The 25,733-nt window shown below is 43.4% G+C and overlaps 1 protein-coding gene across 1 annotated transcript in view; it reads right to left on the bottom strand.

The window, feature by feature from the left end:
• Positions 1–10,437, bottom strand: part of LOC149321043 (suppressor APC domain-containing protein 2-like) — a 40,383-nt gene extending 29,946 nt beyond the window's left edge. The window contains exon 1 of the mRNA XM_089489678.1: positions 9,631–10,437. Within this exon, the coding sequence (XP_089345804.1) occupies positions 9,631–10,072 (442 nt within the window). The 5' untranslated portion in view covers positions 10,073–10,437. The remainder of the gene's footprint in view (positions 1–9,630) is intronic.
• Positions 10,438–25,733: the final 15,296 nt, after the last annotated feature.

The following is a 25,733-nucleotide window of genomic DNA, read 5'->3' as shown; positions in this document are numbered from 1 at the left end:
AGGGTTTTTGAATTGCTTCACAGCTCTGCTGCAGGAAAAGATGGCTCACATTGCTCCCAAAAGTCTTACAAAAGCAATATTGTAGCCCAGTCTTCTTCAAATCTCAGGCACGTTACAGACTGCCCCTTTGGGGCGGCCTGTAGGCACACCTTTCCCCACCGGATCGGGGCCTCAGCGTCCAGAGCGGCAGCCGCTGAGGCCTCGATCCGCTGCTTTTCGGGCTGCGGGGAAGCGGCAAAAGGCCCCTTCCCTGCAGCCTAGAAAGGGGTGTCCTTGGGGCTTCAAGCCCCAAGGACACCCCGCAGCAGCGGGGAGAAGGAGAAAGGGGCCGTTTGGTCCCTTTCTCCTCTGGTCCGCTGGGCGCAGCCGTCTGAAGGCTGCGCCCAGCAGACCAAACCAGGAAGGAGCTCCGAAACGGAGCTCCTTCCGGGGTCGTGGAAAGGGCACCCTAGGTGCCCTGCTGTGACCCCAATACGTCACAACCACGCCGCCTCGTTTGGAGGCAGCGTGGTCGTGATGTATCGATGGCGGCGGCCATGTGGAACGGCCGCTGCCATTTTGTGTGCGCGCAGCGTGCGCTAGGGTTAGGGCGGTGCGGAAGCACCGCCCCGCCTTAACCCTAGTACGCGCTCCACGCGTACTTTTAAGCCCGTATGTAATGGGCCTCAAATACCCTGAATTAAGAATTATAGAATCATGGTGTTGGAAGAGACCCCAAAGGCCATCCAGTCCAACTTCTTGTCGTGCAGGAATACACAATCAAAGCACCCCTGACAGATGGCCATCCAGCCTTTGTTTAAAGACCTCCAAAGAAGGAGACTCTATCACTTTCTGAGGGAGTGTCTTCCACTGTCAAACAGCTCTTACTCTCAGGAAGTTCCTTTTCTTGTGGTTTGCATTTAGTGTTCTGTATCCTGTTCTCTGGAGCAGCAGAAAACAAGCTTGCTGCATCCTCAATATGACACCCCTTCAAATATTTAAACAGGGTTATCATATCACCTCTTAACCTTCTCTTCTCCAGGCTAAACATATCCAACTTCCTCTCCTTGCAGGGCATGGTTTCCAGATCCTTCACCATTTTGGCAGCCCTCCTCTGGACATACTCCAGCTTGTCTACATCCCTTTTCAATTGTGGTGCGCAGAACTGGACACTTTATTCCAGGTGAGGCTTGACCAAAGTGGAATAGAGTAGCACTAATACTTCCCTTGATCTAGACACTGTACTTTTATTGATGCCGAGAAAGTGTCAGGTTGCCTGCAGGAAGGCAAAACAACCCTTTTAACCATCCACCCAACCAACCAACCTTGAATTCCCTTTTGGAGTGGATGTGTTCCTGACAGAGAAAGTGAAGAATACAAAAGGATGCCTGCCTCGTTTTTTTGCACTGAGATTGAGGGCATGGACAGACAGGAGGGGTGGTTATTTATGCGGCCTTCTAATCCTGCTCCCCACCTCCATGCTCTGTGGGATGCATACCCCATTAACAAAAGCTCCTTATCCTGGGGGAAACTTGGATGAGGCGAGCTGCTGGGTAAGAGGATTGGTCATCTCTATGGCTGGGAAGACAGGATCAGGAGCACTAAACCTCCAGCCGTATGGTGCCCCGACTGAGCTGCCTGCAGGCCTATGGGTGGAGAGGGGGCATGGAGATGGGGAGGGGAGAAAGAGAGTGAGAGTGTATTTACAGAAGAGGAAAAGGCAGGATATCCATCAGCCCTTGACACTTTGCTGTTATTCTTCATCTTATCATCTTTTCCTTTCTGATTTTGACCCCTCTGCAACACACACACACTGCACACACGACTGTTAAGAGCCAGTGCGGTGTAGTGTTTTATGCATTGGACTTTGACTCTGGACACGAAGGTTTGAATCCGTGCTTGGCCATGGAAGCTCAATGGGTGACCTTGGAAAAGTCACACTCTCTCAGCCTCGGAGGAAAGCAAAGGTAAAAAAGACCTCTGAACAAATCTTGCCAAGAAAATCCCAGGATAGGTTCAACTTAGGGTCACCATAAGTCGGAAACAACTTGAAGGCATACAACAATAACACACACACACACACACACACACACTTTTAGCATGGCATGACATGAAAAGGAACACTACTTTCCATTAGGAAGTGAAAAATGCGTGTTTCAAGTGGCTATCTCTTAAACGTGTTCCTTTCTATTACTGACTTATTAAAATGGCATTTTTTAAAAATGGTGTTAGCTTTACAGGTTTTAAAACAATTTCAACCTGACTGGTACTCTTATGCTTGTAGATCCAGGTGGTTGTTTTAATGGTTGTGTATTGCTCTTTTTGTGACAACTCTGTCCTGCAATTTTTTAAAAATTAACTTGCTTCAGAGACATTGCCTTGTAAGGGCATTTTCCTCCAAATATGGGTTATAACTAGGTCACCAGCGTAAACATTGGAGATGTCACCTGTACCTTGTGTAGAAGAAGGAATTTTAGCAGGTGCTGCTGGTTACCTGACTGTATGACGAGCAACACTTGCTGCAATTCTCTCTATACATAACCATTAAAGGTAGAGGAGACCTCTCCAGTTTTCAGTCTGGCTACTTGCATAAATATCAATCTAGTCTATAACTCACCTGCACATTTGTCTGATGTTCTATGACATGCAATATAGCATCCACCATAGAAAATAACCTCATCGTTATTTACAATATTCTGCCAAAAGCAGTGATGTACAAAACTGTCAGGTTTTTTTTTTTCCAGTTTCCCATTTTTACAGACTTGAATTCATTTCATTCTGTTTGCCATTAAAAAAAAATTCAGGATGAAAATGCTAATGCATTTTGGGTGCATGTTTTTCTTAGAAAAGCATTTCATGCATGCAGCTGTCCCTGCTATTGTGTTAGTGTATTCACTTTCACACATATTTTCGTAGAATTCAGAAACACTGGATATTATCACACAGAGATGGGATAGGGACAGGATCACTTCCCCCATCCTTATCCTATCCATAACAGCAATTGTGTGAAAGCCTTTCATAATGTGGCACTGATCCTGTCATTATCCTGTCATTGAAGTGGATTGCATTAACACAAACTCCTGTTAATGCAAAATGCTGGGCAATGGCACTTCAATGACTGGACAGTGACAGGACAATGACAGGATCAGCGCAACATCATATGAAAATCTTTCACATGATTGTTGTCACGTGCACTTTCCAGATGGATAATGTCTGGATAAGCACAACGTCATCTGAAAGTCCTTCCTGCAATCGCGTTGGAAGGATGGGACAGGGATGGGACAGTGATGTTCCGTCCCCCATGTGATATTATCTCCAGAGCCATGTTAGTCTGGAACATCAGTATGCAAAAGTATCTAGTAGCACCTTTGAGACTGAGTGAAAGGTGCTATAGGATAAGCTTGTATAGACTTTGCATCTGAGGAAGTAGACAAAAAGCCTCATCATGAGAAAAGAAAGCCAAAACGGATTGAGACAGTAGTGAAATTGTATGCTACAATGTCTTTTGCTCCATTAGTTTCAAAGGTACTATAAGACATATGTTTGTGTTTACTTATCAGTTACACTTTCAGCTTGCCTTTCATCCAATAAACTCAAGGCAGCATAATCAGCTCTTTTTTTTCTTCCTATTTTTCCTCACATCAACACTGTGAGGCAGGACAAAATGTGGAGAAGTGCCTCCTGCATGGCTCTGGGGGATCCCTGTGAGCCGTAATCTGGGTCCTCTCCAGCTCATATCTTTGCTCCAAAACTGGATCCCTCCCACCGTTGACAGGCTCCATTCACTGGGAGCTGCCTGCCTGGGGGTGACAACATGAGTTACCATACTGGGCTGGCAGCTCGAATCAACAACAGCCCTAGCCAGCATAATCAATGGTAGAGGATGCTGGGAGTCACAATCCAACAAAATCTGGAGGACTGTACACTTGATACACCTCTTAAAGCAGGCTCCATTGTCTCCATGCTTTAATATTCTTCACTGGAGAATTTCTGCAGATAACACTGCAGTTTATTTTCTCCTGATCAGCTAGCAGCACTAAAAGAAACCCTGCACCACTATGTGTTTATTGCGATTAGACCTACCAAAAGAAATTACTAAAAGAAATCCAACAGTATTGCACATCTCTTACCATTAGATATACAAAAATGAAAAACACTAAAAAGAACCCCAGCATCACTCCATGTCTCTTGCATTGAGGCCTGCAAAAACAAGACTGGCCCAAGGCGTTTTGCTACCTGTGTCAGACACAATTTATTTCTTTTTTTAATTAACATGTTTATTGTTGCTGTTGTTGTATGCCTTCAAGTCATTTCCAACATATGGCAATGCTAAGGTAACCCTCACACAGGGTTTTCTGACAAGGCATTTGCCTTCCTCTGAGGCTGAGAGAGTGTGATTTGCCCAAGATCACTCAGTGGGTTTCCATGGCTGAACAGGGAATTGAACCCTGATCTCCAGAGTTGTAGTCGAAGGCTCAAACAACTACACCATACTGGCTCTCAAAATATTTATATTCCACCCTATATGCAAGGATTTCAGGGTGGTGGGTGATAACATACGTCTGAACAGTTTTAAAACAATTGAAAATAATAAAGATAATTTAAAGACATATAAAACCAATTAACTCTTAGGACAGAGATCTTGTAGCACCTTTGAGATTAACTGAAATAAAGAGGTTTAGTATATCTTGATTTCAGTAAGGCCTTTGACAAAGTTCCCCATGACATTCTTGCAAACAAGCTTGTAAAATGTGGACTAGACAAGGCAACTGTTACATGGATTTGTAATAGGTTGACTGACCGAAGCCAAAGGGTGCTCAACAATGGCTGCTTTTCATCCTGGAGAGAAGTGACCAGTGGGGTCCCACAGGACTCTGTCCTGGGCCCAGTGCTATTCAATATCTTTATCAACAACTTGGATGAAAGAATAGAAGGCATGTTTGTCAAATTTGCAAATGACACCAAACTAGGGGGAGTAGCTAATACCCCAGAGGACATGATCAAAATTCAAGATGACCTGAATAGACTAGAATGCTGGGCCAGAACTAACAAAATGAAATTCAACATGGAGAAATGTAAGGTACTGCACTTAGGTAGAAAAAATAAAATGCACAGATATAGAATGGGTGACACCTGGCTGAACGAGACTACATCTGAAAGGGATCTAGGAGTCCAAATAGACCACAAGTTGAACATGAGTCAACAGTGCGACGCAGCAGCTAAAAAGGCCAATGCAATTTTAGGTTGCATCAATAAAAGTATAGTGTCTAGATCAAGCAAAGTAATAGTGCCACTATATTCTGCTCTGGTCAGGCCCCACCTGGAATATTGTGTCCAGTTCTGGGCACCACAATTTAAAAAGGATGTGGAGAAACTGGAGCGTGTCCAAAGGAAAGCAACTAAAATGGTTTAAGGGTCTGGAAGCCATGCCCTATGAGGAACGACTTAGGGAGCTGGGGATGTTTAGCCTGGAGAAGAGAAGGTTAAGAGGTGATATGATAGCCCTGTTTAAATAGGATGTCATATTGAGGAGGGAGCAAGTTTGTTTTCTGCTGCTCCAGAGACTAGGACCCGGAACAATGGATGCAAGCTACAGCAAAAGAGATTCCACCTCAACATTAGGAAGAATTTCCTCACAGTAAGGGCTGTTCGACAGTGGAACGCACTGCCTCGGAGTGTAGTGGAGTCTTCTTCCTTAGAGGTCTACAAACAGAGGCTGGATGGGCATCTGTCGGAGATGCTTTAATTGAGATTTCCTGCATGGCAGGGGGTTAGACTGGATGGCCCTTGCAGTCTCTTCCAACTCTATTATTCTATGATTCTATGATTCTAGGTTGGCAGCATGAGCTTTCATAGACTTCAGTCTACCTCCTAAGATACATACTGTATGGTGGAGTGGAAACAAGGGACTGTTTGTCCCTGGCTTTTTGCCGCTGAAAAAATGCTGTATCGGGGCTGTGGCATGTGACATGTGATTGCCATAGCCCCGATCCAGTGATAAAAGGCTGCCATCAAGGCCTTTAGGGCAGTCTCTTTCAGCCCTTAGTCTCAAAGGTGCTTAGTCTCTCTACATACTGATTTTACATACTAACACGGCTGTATCTTTGAACTCTTAGGACAGTTTAACAACAGTTTTTTAAAAAAAAAAACAATTTAAAATAACTACAATGCTTCAACACAGCTAAAATATCCATTTGCAGTTACATTATGCTGGCACCTTCCAATCCTTAAACATAATAGCAATGAATTGCAATGTATGTGATCAATGTGTATGGCCAGCAACCATTGTGCAAATGTAATGGGCAATGGGCAAAGGTAGTGCACAATGTTAAGAGGTACAGAGACGATGTGCATTTGTATGCTACTTTGAGTATTTCAAGCACTACTTCATGCACAATGGTTCCACACACACAATATTTCTGCATGAGCAACTCTACATCTGCCACCATCAGCTGGATCTGAGTGATGCAAATGTTGCAGAAAATTCACTCCATTTACATGGCACAACTTGTGCCTGTGCAAGTCACTAACAGGATTCTAGCCTATAGGGTTCCCATATTTCAGGCTTGGCCCCTCTTCTTCAATCTTCAAGGTCAGCAAGAAGAACATCAGAGCGTGAACATTATCTTGAAAAGTGTGTTTGTGTATATTTGTTCATTTCATAGACTTGGTATTTTTGATCTGAATTGCCTACTCTGTACAAATCAGACTGATGCATACCTTCCAATGTTTTGTAGATGAAAACTGGGACACACATGTCAAAGTTACATCAGAATGTGGTAAAAATGTCATACGTTCTTAAAGAAGAATACACAAGCTAAGGGGCTGTGCAGACCGGGATCTCTGCCCAGCCTGGGGGGCGAAGTCAGAGCATGACGTCTATACGACACATACCCTGACTCCGGCCCCAGTCTGGTGTGACACTATGTGCCACACCACATTGATCATGGTGTCATGGCACTCCTCTTGTGCTGTGTCTAGATGACACAGTGCCAAAGGAGCGCTGTAAAGCTGCAGTGCCAGTAGCTATGGCGCCCTTTCAAGGGTGCAAAAAGGAGCTGCTTTTTGTGGCACTTTTTTGCACTGCGGAAAGGCCAGATTGGGGCCGCAGCATGCGGTTGCTGTGGCCCCAATCTGGTGAAGACAGAGGTGGCTGCAGGTTGCCCCTTCAGAGGCAGTCTGCACAGCCCCTAAGACAAGCTAAAAGTTTGTTTTTGCCTGAACCTGCTGTCATTTGAGTGCTGGACTACAATTCTGGAGATCAGGGTTTGAATCTCCACTCTGCCATGATAGCCACAGGGTGATCTTGGGCATGTCACACACTCTCAGCCTCAAGGAAAGGGAATAACTCTTGCAAAGAAAACCCCATGATAAGATTGCCATCAGCCACAATGACTTGAAGACACACAACAACAATAACATCTGGAAAAGGCAACGTTCTGCTCCCTCCCTTTCTTTTCCTCCTGCTGTGTTACTAGAGTGCAAACAACTTTTGCACTTTGAATTCAGTTTGCAGCAATTAAAGTAAGCAAATGACAAAAGGGGAAAGTGGGAGGAGGAGAGAAAAAACTGGGACATTTTAATATCAGTTGAAAAAGTGAGATGATAGAGGACTAATCAGGACCGTGTCTTCCAAATGAAGACATGCGGAGGGTATTTAATGCTTAATGTAGTATGCTTAATTACATCACTAGATTTATCCTCGTAACATCACAGAGTCCACTCCCTGTGACATTACAGGGATTGCCCCCAGGTCATAGGTTTGCTGCTGAAATCTCAGAGCCTGGGACAGTTCTGGCTTGGCGACCTTCCAAGTGGTGCTGGCCATGGAAGGGGAGAGCACTGCAACAAGGTACAAAGACTCCAAGGACCAAAAAAATACATTGGGCACTTGGTATTCACTGGGGTTTGGTTCCAGGACCCCCCGTGGATCACAAAATCCGTGGATGCTCAAGTCCTATTAAATACAGTGGCAGAGCCCTTATAAAAATGGCAAAATCATGGTTTGTTATTTGGAATTCATATACTTTTGGAATATTTTCTAGTCGTGGATAGTTGAATCTGTGGATAAGGTGAAAGTGGATCTGGAGGGCTGACTGTACAAGCATTTGTAATTCTTAGATTTAATAAATAGCCCCAAGGGGAACCCAGCAGGCTGTGCTTCCTGTGACCTCTCCACCTCACCCCCAAGTCAAAGAAGCTGGGCTTCTTTCCTAGACAACTCAGCAGCCTTACAATCAGAGATCTGAAAGAGATGTGAAAGGTCATCTACTTGGCCAAGTCCCCTGCTGATGCAGGAAATCTGCTACAGTAGCCCTCTTTGGTCTACAGCGTTCCTGAAATAGTCAATGTACAAAGCATATTGTCTCTAATCAGGCTGTCCTGCTCAGATGGGGAGTTGTTGCTTCCCATTTGAGGTGTACTATAACAATCCTAGGAGGTAGAATTCAAAGACATAGCCATGTCTATGCATCTGAGGAAGTATACTTAATCTAAGAAAGCTTATACTACAACGTCTTTAGTTTCAAATGTGCTACAAGATCCCTTTGCATACCTAGAAGGTTACTGACCATCTAGTATGTATATCATATGTATATAATGATGTATGTATCTATAATCTATACCTTTTCCCCAGTCCTGGGACTCAAAGCAGCTTATAAAAATTACAACAGATCAAATAAAAGGATATCAAAGTTAAAATAAACTATCCATAGAAATAAAAGTGAACCATTGTGGTGCAGTGGTTGGAATGATGGATTAGAATTCCAGGAGTGTGTATGTGCCTTCAGGTCAACTGTCAGTTTATGGCAACCCCATAAATTTTATAGGGCTTTCTTAGGCCAGAGATACTCAGAGGTAGTTTCGCCAGTTTATTCCTCAGAAATAAAGCCTTAAGCACCTGGTATTTATTGGCAGTCTCCCATCCAAATACTAACCAGAGCTGACCCTGCTTAGCTTTCAGGATTACATGGAATCTGGTGCCTTTAGGGTAGTTCGGAGACTATGGTTCAAATTCCCACTTAGAATCATAGAGTTGGAAGATACTGCAAGGGCCATCCAGTCCAACTCTCTGCCATGCAGGAAATTAAATCAAAGCATACCCAACAGATGGCCTTGGAAACACACTGGCTTTGGGTCAGTCACTCTCTCTGCTTCAGAGAAAGGCCAAAGCAAGCCACTTGTGAACATTCCTAGCCAAGAAAACCCTGTGATAGGTCTGTCTTAGGTTGACACAAGTCAGAAATGACTTGAATGCATACAACAAGAACAAATAATTAAAAGTATTCTTTTTTTTGGAAAAAATATTGAAAAGATATAAAACACTACAGCAGACTATGAGAAGCCCTTTCTCTATAAATAATCAAATTTCCTGTTGCAACAAGTCAGTCTTCACTTGCCACTGGTGGTCCATCACTGAGGAAGTTAAACTAGCCTCTCTAGGAAGGGACTGCAAGAGCACAGGAGCCACCACCAAGAAGGCCTTGATGAGTATATACTCTCTCTCAACCCACTAGATAACAAAAGCACTCCAGTTTGCAACCCTCATGTGCTCCAGTTCACTCTCCTCTCCTCAGAGAACCAAGGAATCTTTTGGCCTCCAACCCCAGTCACCCATATCACCCAACCTGGGCCTCCTCCTGCTTCACTTACGTATCCGACTCAAGTTCTTCATGGACTGTGAGGTGTTCTGTCTGCCTCCAGTCTGCCCGCATCCGACCCCTTCTCCGGCTGCCTTCTCAGCTTCATCTTCCTCCTCTTCTGCGCGCAAGAGGGCAATTCTCAACCCAGCCACCAGGCGGGGGAAACTTAAATAGCCCCCGCAGGGCTCTGCCACCTGCTGGAGGGCCTGAAGTACCCCAGATGGAAGTTGGCATCTCTCTTTGTCTCCTTGTGGGGTCACGGCAGAGTCTCCCCGGCGCCACCGGCACTCGATTTCCGAGATATGGACAGTCCCACTCCGCTGGTCATCCAAGATTTCAAAAAGTGTCCGGAGGCTTCGGAGAAAAGAACGAGGGAGGCGGGTGCCCCGGATAGGAGGGGGGTCTTGCGGGGTGGAGGGAAGGGACTGGGCAGCCAGGTCTCCAGAGGTCATTGGAAGTGGGGTTTAAGGGCTTATCTTGGAAATGAGGGGAGACTTGTTTGAGATCTCTGGCGATTTAGCTTTGAGCTTCAAGATGCTCCAAGTTTCTCTGGGGTGAGAGTTAGTAGAAAGTGGAGGAGAAAGCTGGACACTGCCTCTGCAAATGCCCAAGCGTTAAGCGAAACAAGACTGTAGTGCAGTGAAAGTCAGAACTCCTGGTCAAAGGAGGGTTAGAGGTGAACTGGGACACCAGGGTTCCTCCGGGAGGGGACTGGGCTACTGGGTCAGAGTCAATGGCCTGGAAGTTAGTCTAAAGCAGGGGGCCCAGGGTCCTCTGTCTGGTGGCTGTCTGGGCATCCAGGATTGCTCTCTGGTGCTCTTTGCTGAGGTCTCTCTAGTTTGTCTGAGTCAGAATATCTGATCAAGTCAGATTGGTCAAGCTGGTCCAGGAAGGGGGAGGCAGCTGGGGCTGGAAGCATGTGACTCATCTCAGATAATCACCCTGGACGCCAGATGATTAGCGGCTCTGTCTAACGAAGTGGCTTCCCCTCTGGGAGAGGAGGGAGGGGAAAAAGAGAGAAAGAGAGAGAGAGAGAGAGAGTTTTCTCCCTGGTGGGCAACTGAACTCAGAATCCTTCCAGGGTCAATAGGGTCACCTCTCTATCTCTCTTTCTATCTGAATTTATTTCTTGTTATACTTTCCCCTTACAGCCTCACATCACTTTTAATATAACAGGGTTACTTGTCAAAGGGCCTCTTCCCAGAAGATTCCAGCTCTAATATTTGATGTGCTTTTTCATCACTCAAGACCTTATTGACACATTAAATAGCTATTATCTTGCTACCTTTAATGGTAAAAGAAGGCCTGAATTTAGCCAGTTATTGCTTCTGTCTAGAGCAGACCCATTCAATCAGCTGATAAACAATAGGTCAGCATCAGGAAAATGGGGAGAAAATATGTCACAGCAGCCAGATGTTCACATGCACCAACATTTCACAAATGAAAACCAGAATGCACATGTCCAAGTGGCATAAGTGTGGCCAAGGTGGTGAATACTATTTTTTTAATAAGGAAGAACACACAAGCCAGGAGAGACTGCAGGAGTTTGCTTTTGCCTGAACCTACTGGGAAGGGGAAGATTCTGTCCAGTCCTCTCCTCCTCCTGGGTTAACTGAATGCAAACTACTTTTGCACTTTGAACTCAGGGCCTGAAGAGACAGGCCAAAATAAAGGTGGTTTGGGTCACTTTGGAGAAATGCTGTTTAAATGATGCATGCGTCCTAAGAGGCCGGAAGCCACGCCAAAGCTGCGCATCTTCCGGCCTCTTAAGATGTGTGTGTGTCCTTTAAACAGCATACCTCCAAAGTGACCCGAAGCACCTTTATTTTGGCTTGTCTCTTTGGGCCCTCAGTTTGGAGCAATTAAGGGAATTAAGGATAAAATGGGAAAAGTGCAAAGAGGAGAAAGAAACTGGGATATATATATATACAAGCAGCTGAAACAGTAGGATAACACAGGATTAATCAGGCTGTCCTAGCCAATTTGGGACAGTTGGAGAGTGTGGCTGTTAAAGACCCTTTTGTAGAGATTTGTCAGTGCAATAACAACACAATAGAGTGGGGGTTGGGAGAGGGAGAAGACAACCAAGAGATAGTATGTTACCTGCTGTTGTTGTTTATTCTTTCATCCAACCATTCAATGTATAGCTTTTTACTGTTCTCACAAGCTGGGGCCCAAGCGCCTCTCAATTTCGACTTAAAACAGAAGTATAGTTAAAATTGTGGATTATAGAAATATTTAAAACAATTCAACAAACAATTACTTAAAAAAATTAAATAGATTTTAAAGGCTGTTAATATATAATAACAGTGATTAGAAATAGAGATGCAAATATAACACTGCCCAATTCAAAGACCTTCTGAAACAGTTCAGACTCAAAGGCCTGAGTAAATGGAAAAGCAGAAAGGGGTCTAGCCTAGCTTCCTGTAGGAGGGAGTTTCACAGTCTGGAAGCAGCCACTGAGAAGGCTCCTTCCATTTCTTCAACAAATGTACCTGCAATGGGATTGAGGGCTTGTTTACATGAAGAAAAAACCCTGAAACCTCCCCCCCCCCCGCCCCATTGCATCTGGCATGATCTGGACACATGACACACTGCATTTGAATCTGGTGTGATCAGGTCACATGACACAAGGCCCTATCAGCAGTAAACTTGGAGCATCACGCTTCAAACTGAGTTTTAACATCTCAGTTTGCTCTGAAGTTTGCTGGAAACTCCAGTGTTTCCTATAGTCTAAGCAATGAATTCACACTGGATTCAAGGGTGGTGGGGGCAAGCAGAACTGATGGTTGCCTGGCAGGTGCTGCCATTTTCTTCCATCAACTCCTGCCACCTATGCCTTTCCTCTGTCAGCAGAACCAGGACAGATCCGAGTGGGACTGCTGCCATTTGCTGATGTCTGGGCCAGTTCCTTACCGGGAACAAAGGTTTTTCCCACTAGCAAAGCAGCACTGCTGGTGGTGTGTTCTGAAGTGAGAAAAGGCTCCAGGAGCCTCACAAGTAAGGAAAAAACCTTTGTACATGTTGTTCCAGTAAACAGTGGCACCTGCCAGGCAGTGATCTGTCCTACTCTGGAAGCTACTGGAGGAAAGGCAGCAGACCACAGTAATGTCCGCAGCGTAAACAACTGCTGTGGAGAAAACCAGGTGCAGGGTGGCTTCTGGACGGGTGCAGGCCAGAACAGATGTGAAGTCCATTCAGACCTTCCCCCCGAAGTTGAGACAAGCCGCAAGAAAGCCATCCCCAAGGATCTGAAAACTCAAGCAATTATTGAATCATTTCCTGCATTGCTATGTATTTTATATGTATTATCCTACTAGAGAGGCAGGCTAGCTCCAACAGGCCTCCCTGGAAGAAGATTAACCATCCATTAAGAAGCCAAGCCCTCCCTCCAGTCCATCTCCCTTGGTCCAGGCCTCGGAGGTAGAGAAGAACTGCTGGACCTCATCCCCTTCCCCTCCACCACTCCCTTCTCCTTTTGTGTCGTGTCTTTTTAGATTGTAAGCCCGAGGGCAGGGAACTGTCCAATTAAAAAGATTGTATGTACAGCGCTGTGTAAATTTACAGCACTTTATAAATAAAGGTTAATAATAACAATAATAATAAGCAATGGATTCAAACTCCAGGGAAAGAGATTCCACCTCAATGTTAGGAATAACTTCATGACAGTAAGATCTGTTTGGTAGCGGAACAAAGCGTGGTGGAGTCTCCTCCACGGATAGTTTTTAAACAGAGTGGATGGCCATCTGTCACAGGAGGTGCTTTGATTGTGTGTTCCTGCATGGCAGAATGGAGTTAGACAGGATGCCTCTTGGAGTTTCTTCCAACACTATGATCCTATATTTGGTGAACAGTAACAAGAAATAAATAGGCTTGGGTCCTTCAGATAATCTGAAATCAAGCCATATTGTTACTGTTTACTATTACTATTGCCACTGCTACAACTACTGTTGCTATTTCCCTGGGATACAGTAATGTTATTGCATTGCAACAAAACCAACACGTCTGTTGGCACTTTAAAGACTAACATGTTTCATTTACCCTAAGCTATCACAGGCTATATAGGCCACTACATCAGATGTAATTGTTGTTGTTACCACAATAATTGCTACCATTTCAGTATAATGAAAGAGTAGTGTATCATTTGCTTCTTCAGCCACATTAGCTGTTCCTGGCTCCAGTCCAATTTACTGGTTATGACCTGCAAACATCAAGGCCTGGGAGACGCACTTAGCTAAAAGAACATGGATTCTTTCAGTTCGTATGGAAGGGCCTCTTCCACACTGATCCTGAATGCACAGCTGTAGGGTTCTGGTATCTGCAATTTCCAAAGGTAGCTCTGCCACATGTAAACACATAAATAGTGCTAATTTCTCTCCCTATGAACACTTCTGAAACCTTCATCTATCCATTAAATATAATCTTTTGTTGTTGTTGTTGTTGTTGTCTGCTGTCAAGTCAACTTATGGTGACCCCATGAATGAGAGACCTCCAAGTCACATTATCATCAACAGCCCTGCTCAGGTCTTGCAGACTCAAGGCCATAGCCTCCTTGGTTGAGAAAACAGAGCAGTGAACTTAGTTGTCAGTTGGAAGAACTGTTGGCACTGCGTAGAACTGAGCTTTGAAAAGAGATTAATGTCTTCCAGGTTACCACCCTGTGTTCAATAAGAGCACCTTTAGGGCATTCTTACTCTTCAATGTCTGGAACCGCAAGTGTGAGAAGGTGCCTGGGCCCGAAGGGCTTCAATAAATTCAAGTGATTTACTTTTGGCTTTGTATTAGACTCTGGAAACTGTATGAAGTCATTCAGCGTCCCAATGTGTCCAAGCACTATACCAGGGGTTTCACAGGAAGCTTTCATCTTGCTAGACCAGATTGCCTTCAGGACCATCACATGATGCCCTTTCTCAAAGCAGCATTCTCTGGCACACTGGTCATACCAGGCTTTCTGTCTTATTTGCTGTCAAATCATCTTCAACTTATGATGACCCTCTGAATGAGAGACCTCCAAGATCCCTGGTCATCATCTGCTCTGCTCATGTTTAGCAAACTCAAAATCCCTCATCCTTCACCCATTCCCACACAACTGTTCTCCTATTTTCACCTCGGTGTCTTTTAAACATTAGAAATAAGCCCTTGTTTGGTGCTGCATGCTATTGTTCCACCTTGTGGTCAGTGTCTGAAATGGCTCCATATTAAATACCTGGAAAGAGGTAAGTTTGGAGTGATCTAAGTCAAAACAGCCTATATGCCATATTTTCCTGGTTCATTCTTGGCTTGTGAAAGAGGAACTAAGCATGAGGCTGAACCTTTGGTCCTCCAAATGATGCTGTCCAACTCCCATAATCCCTGGTCTTCCTGGAGCTGATGGGAGCTGGAGAGCAATGCTTTTTGGAAGGCTATAGTTCTCCTGTTACTGTATATACCAGGGGTGAGAATCATGTGGCCTTTCAATCAGTAAAAATTGTAGTTCAACAGCATCTGGATAGCCCCATGCGTCCCATTCCTGGTATTTACAAAGAAATTTGGCGTGCAGAATCTGAGCATTATTTTCATATTATTATTGCTGCTGGTGGTTTGACTATACAATAGTAAGTTGTCTCCAGGGCTTGAAAGCAAAAAGGCCTAAAATATGTATTTTGAAATCACAAACATTTAAAAAATGGAATAGTATCATTCAAGAGAGCCAGCATGGCATAGTGGTTTTAATGTTGAAGTATGACTCTGGAGATCAGGGTTCAATTCCCTGCTCAACCATGAAATCTACTGGGCAAGTCACACTCTCTCAGCCTTAGGGGAGTGCAATAGCAAACTTCCTCTGAACAAATCTTGCCAAGAAAACCCCATGATATGGTTGCGTTAGGGTTGCCATAAGTCAGAAATGACTTGAAGGCACATAACAAAAACAACAAATAGCATCATTCATTCTTGAAAACAGGATTTGAAAGGTAGAAAAAAAAACCTGCAAAAAGGGGTTGATTTTCAAACATCATTGTTAAACTTGTGCTAACCCGAACAGAAAATAAACAAAAGCCACTCCTTTTTACTTTCAGGTATTTCCGAAAGTAAAAAAGAGCAGCTTTTGTCTACTCTCCCTCCAGGTTAACATCAGTTTAACAATGACGACATGTGAAAATCAACCCGCTTTTGTGGGTTTTCCCCCCAATTTAAACTCTTGTTTTTGCATGGGACTTCCCCTGTGTCATAAACTCCTTACCCATTTCAAGAAAATATTAACACATTAATATTAAATAAATACATTTATTTATTTATTTATTTATTTATTTATTTATTTATTTATTTTGGTGACCGTACCATGGGGTTTTCGTGGCAAGATTTGTTCAAGAGAGGTTTACCATTGCCTTCCCCTGAGGCCGAGAGAGTGTGACCAAGGTCACCCAGTGGATTTCATGGCTGAGAAGGGATTCGAACCCTGGTCACCAGAGTTGTAGTCCAACAGTAAAATATAAAAACAAGCAGCAACTTTCAAACATAAGGGAGCTTCAGCAGGATTCTTATATTCCTTTCTTTACATGTTCTAGTTCTGTCTCCTGTTCCTCTACCATCCAGACTGTCTAGCTGGCCAGCCAGACAGCCTCTGTTCCTCCTCTCTCTGTTCTGCCATCATTTCCCCCCTCTTTGGCTTGGCTTTTGGGGTCACAGGAGGGGGCAGAGGATGGTGGCAGCTGCAGAATAGAGCTTGAAGCCTTGGAACCTCCTTTGCTAATCTGTCCAGGAGCAGAGACAGAAAGGAGAGGATGCGATAGCCAAAAGAACAGATGCTGCATGGGATTTCTCTGGAGTTTCAGCTCCTGCCTTAATTTCCTGATCATAGGCCTGTTACAGACAGCCAAAATAAAGCTGCTTCGAGTCACAGTGGAGATATGATGTTTCAATGATGCGTGTGTCATAAGAGTCCAGAAGCCACACCAAAGCCACGCTCCAGTCCTTAGGGCTGGAGCGTGGCTTTGGTGCGACTTCTGGACTCTTAGGACGCATGCATCATTGAAACAGCATAGCTCCACTGTGACTCGAAGCAGCTTTATTTTGGCTGTCTGTAACAGGCCATAGTCCCTTAAGGACTATCATTCTTGGAAGAAGCAACCCTAGAAAGGCTGGTTGAACATGCGCAAGTGAGACGAGGGGGACTGCAGCCTCTCCTTTTTGACAAAGGTTCTGCAACTTTCAAAGCTCCTTGGATGATAGAAAATGAACTGTTGAAGCTCATCTTGATTTAAAGCTGCATCGCTTTGAATATCTCTGCCAGAGATGCAGCCATTAAAAAGACACATTTTTTCTCATAAAGGGGAGGAAGAGGGAAGTGGAAAACCTCAGAGATGATAAGATATATTTATGGCCACCACATTAGATATGTTTCTTGCCACAATAATGTAGTGACGTTGGATATAATTAGCTGCTGCCCTTCCCTCCACCTTCGTGGGAACTCATGCTCTATCCATCACAGGAAGTGTCCATGTTATTGTAGTCCTTGTGTTATCTTCAAGTTGTTTCTGACTTAAAGCAACCCAATCATGGGATTTTCTTGGTAAGAATTGTCCAGAGGGGGTTTGCCTTTGCCTCCCTCTGAGGCTGAGAGAGTGTGATTTACCCAAGGCCACTCAGTGGGTTTTCATAGCCAAGCAGGGATTCAGATCCTGGTTTCAAGAGTTGTACTCTAACCATCAAATCTGTATGTCACTCTGGGTCTCTGATGTGTCTCTACCACACTTTAATATTGTTTTAACTCTTGTGACCCCATCCCATAACATCCTGAGATTTGTAGTGTCATGAGATACTGAGAATTGTCTGCCAGAGATCTCTGATGCTGTAGATCAGGCAAGGGCACTAGAGAATTTTAAGTATTTAAAGCGAACATTGCCAGATTGGATCTAAGATCAGGCTCCTATAACTTTAACCATTAAAACTCCTATCAAGTGGGACAAAGATACCTGTCCTCACTTGCCTTCCAAACCTGAGCTCACTCTGTCTCTCTCTCTTTCTCTCATTTTTCCATTTAAAGACCAAAACCTAACAGTAGAACAAACAATACACACATAAGCAAAACACATAACAATATATATATAAACAGAAACAAATTCAAAAGAATTACACAAAATCTTATCCCAGTCCCACTACTCATCTAAAATGATTTCCCACACTTCACTGACAGCACTAAACATGACCTAGGAACCACTTTGGAGTGCAAGATTAAGAGGGAAGAAATCACTAATGCTGAATCTGCACTGCAGAAATACAGTCGTCCCTCCATTTTTGCAGGGGATCCATTCCAGCCCCCACCCTCCTGCAAAAATGGAAATTCCCAAGTATTCAAGCCCTATGGGCTTGAATGGCCATGTGCTCCTGCACATGCCCCATTTTAACACTCCCTGCTTGCCAGTCCCCAAAGGACCGAAACTGCAGACTCAAAGTCCACGAAAATGGAGGGATGACTGTAACGCAGTTTGACACTGCTTTAACTGCCATGGTTCAGTGCTATAGATTTTTGCAATATGTAGCTTTGTGAGATGTATTTACTCTTTTGTGTCAATGACCTCTGGTGCTACAACAAACTACAAATCCCAAGATCCCATAGGTTCGAGCCATAACAGTTAAAGTATGTCAAGTGCATTAATTCTGCAGTGTGGATGTAGCCTAGGGCACAGTAATAAGAAGTATGGAAAATATGCCATGCCAGATCAGACCAAAGGCCTATATAGTAAAGTATCTTGCTCCCCACAGTGCCCAACCAGAAGTATATGGGACATAGAATACGAATACAACTGAGCCCTCCATCATGCATTCCCAAGCTTCAAACATATTGAGGCACACTGACTTGGATACTCAATATATAGCAACCTGACTAGTAGTCACTGATGGCAGCCTTGATCTTGATTTTACTCCTTTTTAAGGCTGTCCAAGTTGGCAGTTACCACTACATTCTGTGCCAGTAAATGCCACAAATTAACCTTAAGGCAGCTACATGGAAGAAAAGGGATGGTGCTCTTGTTCCTTTAATAAGAAGGGATTCTGGAGGTGGCTGGTGTGACTTGCTACACCTGCTGAATCCTCTCTTCTTCCACATAACTATTAAAAGTAGAACAACCCTGCCCTCTTTTTCATGTGGCCACTCTCATTTGATTAGATGCCATGGGAAAAAGTGCTTCCTTTATCCTGAATCTCCAACCACTTAGCTTCAGTGGATGAACCTGAACTGTTCCTTCACATCTTCCCCTTGGCTTTTTTCCTAAGGTAAACAGACCAAAATGTAATCATTTTACTTCTCAGTGGAGTTGCCCCAGCCTGTCAATACTTTGGATTGCCTTTTTCTTCCTTGTAATGCAGAAATGAGGAGCCAGCATGGCATAATGATTTGACAGTCGGATTACAACTCTGGAGACCAGAATTTGAATCGCTGCCTGGCCTTGGAAACCCACTGGGTCACCTTGGGCAAGTCACACACACACACAGCCTCAGAAAAGCCTGTGATAGTTTCACTTTAGGGTCACCATAAGTCAGAAATGATTTGAAGACACACAATAACAAATGCAGAAATGACTCACACTTTGCTGCCCAAAACAGAATAGAAAAACCCACCTAAAGTGCATCATTAGGGGGTGCTGGGGGTTCAGGACACACCAAGTGACACACTAAGGGGGGTGGTGACATCACTGCTCTCCAAATGCCTAGCTTTTGGCAGAAATGGGCTATGGCAGTGCTGGCAAAACTTTTAGGGTCGAGTTCCCAAACTAAAAGTTCTTCCAGCACTGGGTGTTACCCAGTTCCAGGGGCAGGACTTCCGGGGTGGGACTTCTTCCCCCCACCCTCCCAGGTCTTCAGCTGTCTCTCCAAAGACAGTTGAAGTTCCAGGGGGGAAGAAGAGTCAGACCAGAGGCACATGCATGTTCTTCCTTCTGCCCCTGCGCCGTCCCTGACCTTCAGTTGCCTCCGCAGAAGCAGCTGGAGGCCAGGGAGGGTTGGGAAGGAGGAGAAAAAGGCCCACTCCTCCTCCCTGTGCTGGAGGAAATGGCTTTATGTGCTATCTCTGGCATACGTGCCATAGGTTTGCCATCATGGGGCTTTGGCGTTCACCTGCATTCCTTTAAAACAGTGGAATTCAGCAGACAAGATGGTGTGAGTGGGCTGAGGCTCAATGGGTGGTGAAAGGAGAGGCCTCGGGTTTTTTTTTAAAATTAAAACATGTACATTTAAAATGTTAAAATTATTTTTTAAAGTTTCTTTAACATCTTACCAAATTTTCTCTTTAACCATCTGAATCTGTATACCTGTAAATATATTTGGGCTGTGCGTATCATACAGTAATTTAATATTACTATTGTGATATATGGGAATTATGATCTGTGAGTAACATTAGCGCAAAACAACATCGTTAAGGATTCTGTATGGTATGGTGTAGGAGGAGGTCAATGGGGAGTGACACTATGAGTTGCTGAACCAGATGATGCCAACTCTGCAGGTGCCACTGACTCACCTACCACAGTAACGCAAGACAAGGTGCATGGTATCCAAAGTCAGCTTCATTATTTGGGCACATAAGGCAGTACATCCAACAAGTACCATATATACTCAACTATAAGTCGACCTCATGTATAAATTGAAGGTAGTGGGCCAAAATTATGGATTATGATATGACCCATGGATAAGTTGAGGGTAAAACTTTGGGGCCTGTAACAAAGGATGTAAATGATGATGCAAAGAAACATGATGCCAAAGAACTTAGAAAATTTTGGCAGGCATAATTGTTTGTGCTCATCCTAAAGGCTGGGCGGATGAGAGAGTAGAGGGGATCCATGCTTCTTTTTGGTGCTCCCAGGATGGACTAAGTTCTCGCCATTTAACACTTTATTCAAAAAATGGGGGTAGTTCCTTTTTAATATAAGAGTTAAAGTACAGTACTTATATTGACCTGTGGATAAGTTGCTCCAAGTATTTTGGGCCAATTTTTTGACAAAAATTTCTAGTTTATGAGTATATGTAGTACCTCTTTCAGATTCTGGTAGTAAAAACAGAATCATGTCAAATGAAATGACTAACAATTTACTTCCCTTTCAAAACTTGCTGCCTCAGGGGACCATTTACTTTATCTAATGGTAGAGCCAGTCCTGCTTGTAAAATCCTAGCAGCAACACAGATGATACAAAATTAAATATATTATTTAATTTAATATAATAAATAATAAAATAAAACTTTTATTTGTATACCGCTTTTCCTCCAGATCAAAGCGGTTCACACATGTCACAATACAGCACATCAGCAATTACAGATAATACAATAAAAATGTTAAAACAGCGTATTAAAACAGTCGGGCCATCAGATGATCTTATATGAACAATATGATTGTTGTGGGGAGGGACTTTAGGAGCTGTTGGGAAATCTAGGACAGAGTTGGAAGGCACCACAAGGGCTATGCCATGCAAGAACCCACAACTAAAGCTCTCTTGAAAGTTGGCCATCCAAACTCTGTTTAAAGACTTCAAAAGAAGGAGAGGCCACCATCTTCCAAGGAGGTCCTTTTCAATCTCAAACAGCTGTTACTGTCAGGAGGTTCAGTTGTTTGGCTGCATCAGTTCAAATTTTCACCTGTGAAATATTGGAGGGTATGCTGGACTGTGTGAAAGAGTATCTCCAAACTTTCACAAGCAAACAGTGTCAGCCTACAAAACTGAACTAATGAAATATTTTTGCACTCAGTTCCTGCACAAAATGCTGTATTAGCAAAAGCACTGGAAACCTGCTACCAAAAAAAAAAAAAAGACTAATCAATATTTTAAAGAAATCAAATATTTCTTTATGGTATCCAAAGAAACTCCAACAACTTAGGAAACTGCCTTATACTAAGTCAAACCACTGGTCTGTCTAGTCCACTCTGGTTAACTTCAGAGGAAGACTCTTTTCTAGGTTACCTGAAGATTCCTGGTCCCATCCAAGTACTAACCAGGACGAATGCTGTTTAGTACTGAGGGCTACATCTAAACTGCAGAACTGATGCAGTTTGACATTGCTCTAACTGCCATGGGTCAATGCTATGGAATTCTAGGATTGTTAGTTTTGTGAGATATTTAGCCTTCTCTTTGAGAGAGCTCTGATGCCACAACAAACTATAGATCCCAGGATTCCATAGCATTGAGCTATGGCAGTTAAAGTGGTGCATTACTTCTGCAGTGTAGTAGCAGCCAAACACTGGATGAGATCAGGGGGCCTCTCACATTATACAGTTACAGCACTATGATTCCATTTTAACTGCCAGCTGCATCCAATAGAATTGTGAGGATTGCAATTTGCTGAAGCCCTAGAATGATCTGGCTAAACATTCTCAATACCCCTCCCTAAACTGCAAATCCAACGAAACCATAGGATGGAACCATGGCAGTTAAAGTACTATAACTTTGTAGTGTAAAAGCCCCCCCCCCCTCAAGGTGTATTCATACTGCTGTGATACAGTAATCTGAGGCTTAGGGTGCAGCTGCTAAAACTTCTTTGCCTGTATGGTCAAGCCACCCTTTGCCTCAGATCCAGAAATCAATGAGCCAAGAAAAGATTGTTGTCAATGTAACTGACTGTTTCCCACAGGCCATGCCTATTCTCCTTTGTGTGATTCCACTCAGCGTTTTGTAATTTCTCTCCTTCTTTCCAAGTGACAGCTGCATACCCTCCAACTGTCCCTGATTGATCCAATTTTTAGACTACCTGTAATATGTTCGTTTCTCTCTCTCCTTCCGACTTTTCCTCTTTCTCCTCCTCCTACTTCAATTGCTGCAAAGTGAGTTCAAAGTGCAAAAGTGGTTTGTCCTCAACTAACTCAGCAAGGGGGAGGGGAGAAGGTGAAATCTTGCCCTTCCCTGTAGACTCAGGCAAAAGCAAACTGCTGCAGCCTCTATTAGCTTATATGTTATTCCTCATTAATAACTTTTGCCACCTTGATCACTCTCTGATGTTGTTTGGCCACACATTTCCAAACATCTTTGAGATGTTGGAGATTATTCCATTGATTGTTTGTGGGCTCATCTACAGTGTTGACACCACTTTAACTGCCATGTCTCCATCCTACAGGATCCCATGATTGGTAGTTGTGACACACCAGTACTCTTTAGCAGAGAAGGCTAAAAATCCTGTAAAACTACAAATCCCAGGATTCCGTAGGATGGAGCTATAACGCTTAACGTGGTGTCAAACTGCATTATTTCTACAGTGTAGATGCACCCTATGTTACTGACTGCAGCTCTGATCTACCCTGGTGATGGAAAGGGACAGACACCTTATAGGATTCAGAGCATTGTGTCATTTTGATCCTAAATGTTATGTATACTCCTGTTTCCTTTTGTTGTGTAGCTTGTCCTGCTAGTATCCAGGGTGGATCCTTTGAGTAACTCGATTAAAAGAGCAGGGTGTGTATGTGGGTGTTTCAACCTTTAGGAAAAGGCCAGTTTTCATTGTTTACAACCTGCTGACTAATAGGGAGTGCAAGAGCTACAGGAGATGATCTTCTAATTCTCTGGTGCACCCAGACAATTTGTATTTATGTCATAGCATTAGTTGTTATTTTTTAAGAAGGGAACTTTGTTGGACAAAAGGGATGTTGTTATTAAGGCAATGGAAAGGTCATGTTATATCACAAAAGCTTACATAGTCTTTTGTCACTTTTAAAGCATACAGTATGTGTCATGTTAATATTATTAAAATCAGCATCGTTTTTTTTTTTATTCTAAAGTGAGCATGCATTAGGCCAATTTGGACTATCATACATTGGTGGGGGAAGGAGGTGCTTTTTTACTTAAATTTGGTTTCTTACCCCTATGAAGGCCAAAATGAAAACAAAGAGTCCCCTCACCATATCAGTCTCTGCAAATTCAAGGAAGGAAATGGCTGGTGTGTGTGTGTTTAGATTCTGCATGCAATGGTCCCAATCTATATTGGACACAGTTCCCAGAATTCTCTAGCATTGGACTAGGGCAGTTAAACTGGACTATTGCTGCAGTGTGTTTTGGCCCTCAGTTACTTTGGAGTAGGTTCAGTTACTTTGTCGTAAGAAAGAAATTCAGGCTCATCTCTGCACTTTTGTAGATAACGTAGCACGGTAGTTTACCTCCAAGTCAGCACAATGAAAGATATTACAATAATTGTTGTTGTCACTGTGTGCCTTCAAGTTGTGTTCGACTTATGATGACCCCTAAGGTGACCCTATCACATGGTTTTCTTATAGCAATAGCAAGTACATTTCTATACCGCTTTTCAGTGCACTTAAACACTCCCTAAGTAGTTTACAAAGTGTAAGCTAATTGCCCCCAACAAACTGGGTAATCATTTTAGTGACCTATGGAAGGATGCCAGGCAGAACCGAACCTGAGTCCCTGACTGGTATCAAACACAAAACCTTCTGGTTTGTGAGTGAGTGGCTGCAGTACAGGCATTTAACCACTGCGCCACCAGAGCTCTTCTTGGCAAGCTTCTTCTGAGGGGGTTTGCCATTGCCATCCTCTGAGGCTAACAATGTGTGACTTGCCCAGGGTCACCCAATGGGTTTACATGGCCAAGTCGGGATTTGAACCCTGATCTCCTGAGTCATAGTCCAGCGCTCAAACACCTTGCTGGCTCTTGTTTCCTATAAAATAATAGGGATCATGATTGTTAAAATGTTACTTATTTGTTTTTGTTTTTTGTTGGATGCACTGTCTTGCTATTTGTTGCCAAATTGGCTTATAATAAGCCTGGTAACCTTCCTAGGTCTGTCATCAACAGCCCTGCTCAAGCCTTGCAAACTCAGGGCTTCCTTGATTGAGTCTATCCACTCATTATCGGGAGGACAACTCACCACAAAATGTAGGGCATTCAAGGAAAATGTAGGATGTTATAAAATAAAAGCTAAAAAACACTCATTGAAATGTAAATTCATGTTTCTTAGTCATGCTCAGAATGGAAAACATTTTGGAATTTCTCCTGGAAAGGAAACTGAAATGTGGGACATGTTCTGGAAAAGGAGGACATCTGGTCACCCTGCCTGTAGTGACGTCTTCCTCTTTTCCTGCTGTCTTCCACTTCGCCAAGAATTATCATCTTTTTTAATGAGTCACATTGGTCCAAAACACATTGCAGAAATAATCCAGTTAGAGGCTGCTTTAACTGCCCTGGAATCCTGTTAGGGAATCCTGGAAATTGCAGTTTATTGTGGCACCAAATCTCTCTAACAAAGAAGGCTAAATGTCTCACAAAACTACAGTTCTCAGAATTCACTAGCACTCAGCTAGGTCTCAAACTGGATTATTTCTGAAGTGTGTTCAGGACCATTGTCTCATGATATGTCCAAAATACAACAGCCTCAGTCTAGTCATCTTTTGGTTTCTCCTGATTGCTCTAGGCCACCTTCATTTGTCTTTTTAGCAGTCCATGATATCTGTAGAACTCTCCTACAGCATCACATTTTAAATTTCATCTTGTTTATGTCAGTTTTCTTCATTTTCCAGCTTTTGCAACTACAGTGGACCCTTGTTATACGCTGGGGTTTGGTTCCAAGATCCACCGTGTATAACAAAATCCGTGTATGCTCAAGTCCCACTAAATATAACGACACAGCAAAATGGTGTCCCTAATAAAAAATGGAAAATCAAGGTAAATTTATACTTTTTTGGAACATTTTCAAACCGTGTATGCTTGAATCCGTGTATAAAAAATCCGTGTATAAGAAGGGCCGACTGTATATATAAAAATCAGAAATACCATAAGCCCCAACATTTCACAGATGAAAACTGGAATAGATGTGGCCAATCAACATCAGAATGTGGTCAAGAAAGCAAAAGTTGTTAGTGAAGAACAATAAGCAATCCAGAAGGGGCTGCAGCAGTTTGTTTCTGCCACAGCTGACTGGGAATGGCAAGATTCTGCCCTCGCCTCTCCACTGTTGAGTTAACTGAGTGTAAACAACCTTTGTACTTTGAACACAGTTTTCCTTAGTTAAGCCAAGGACAAAAGGGGAAAGTGGAATGATGAGAAAGAAATTGGAGCATTTTAAAAGCAGGTGTCCATGGTATCCTCAGCACTCTTCTCTAGCACTGCATCTCAAATGAGTCAATTTTCTCTATGTCAGTTTTCTTCACTGTC

This window comes from Sceloporus occidentalis, unplaced genomic scaffold, assembly GCF_023333645.1.
Source record: "Sceloporus occidentalis isolate IW3139 unplaced genomic scaffold, rSceOcc1.0.p SCAF_1, whole genome shotgun sequence".
Classification (NCBI taxonomy): Eukaryota; Metazoa; Chordata; class Lepidosauria; order Squamata; family Phrynosomatidae; genus Sceloporus; species Sceloporus occidentalis.
Note: the sequence above shows the minus strand (reverse complement) of the source record. Positions and strands in the feature narration are given on the sequence as shown.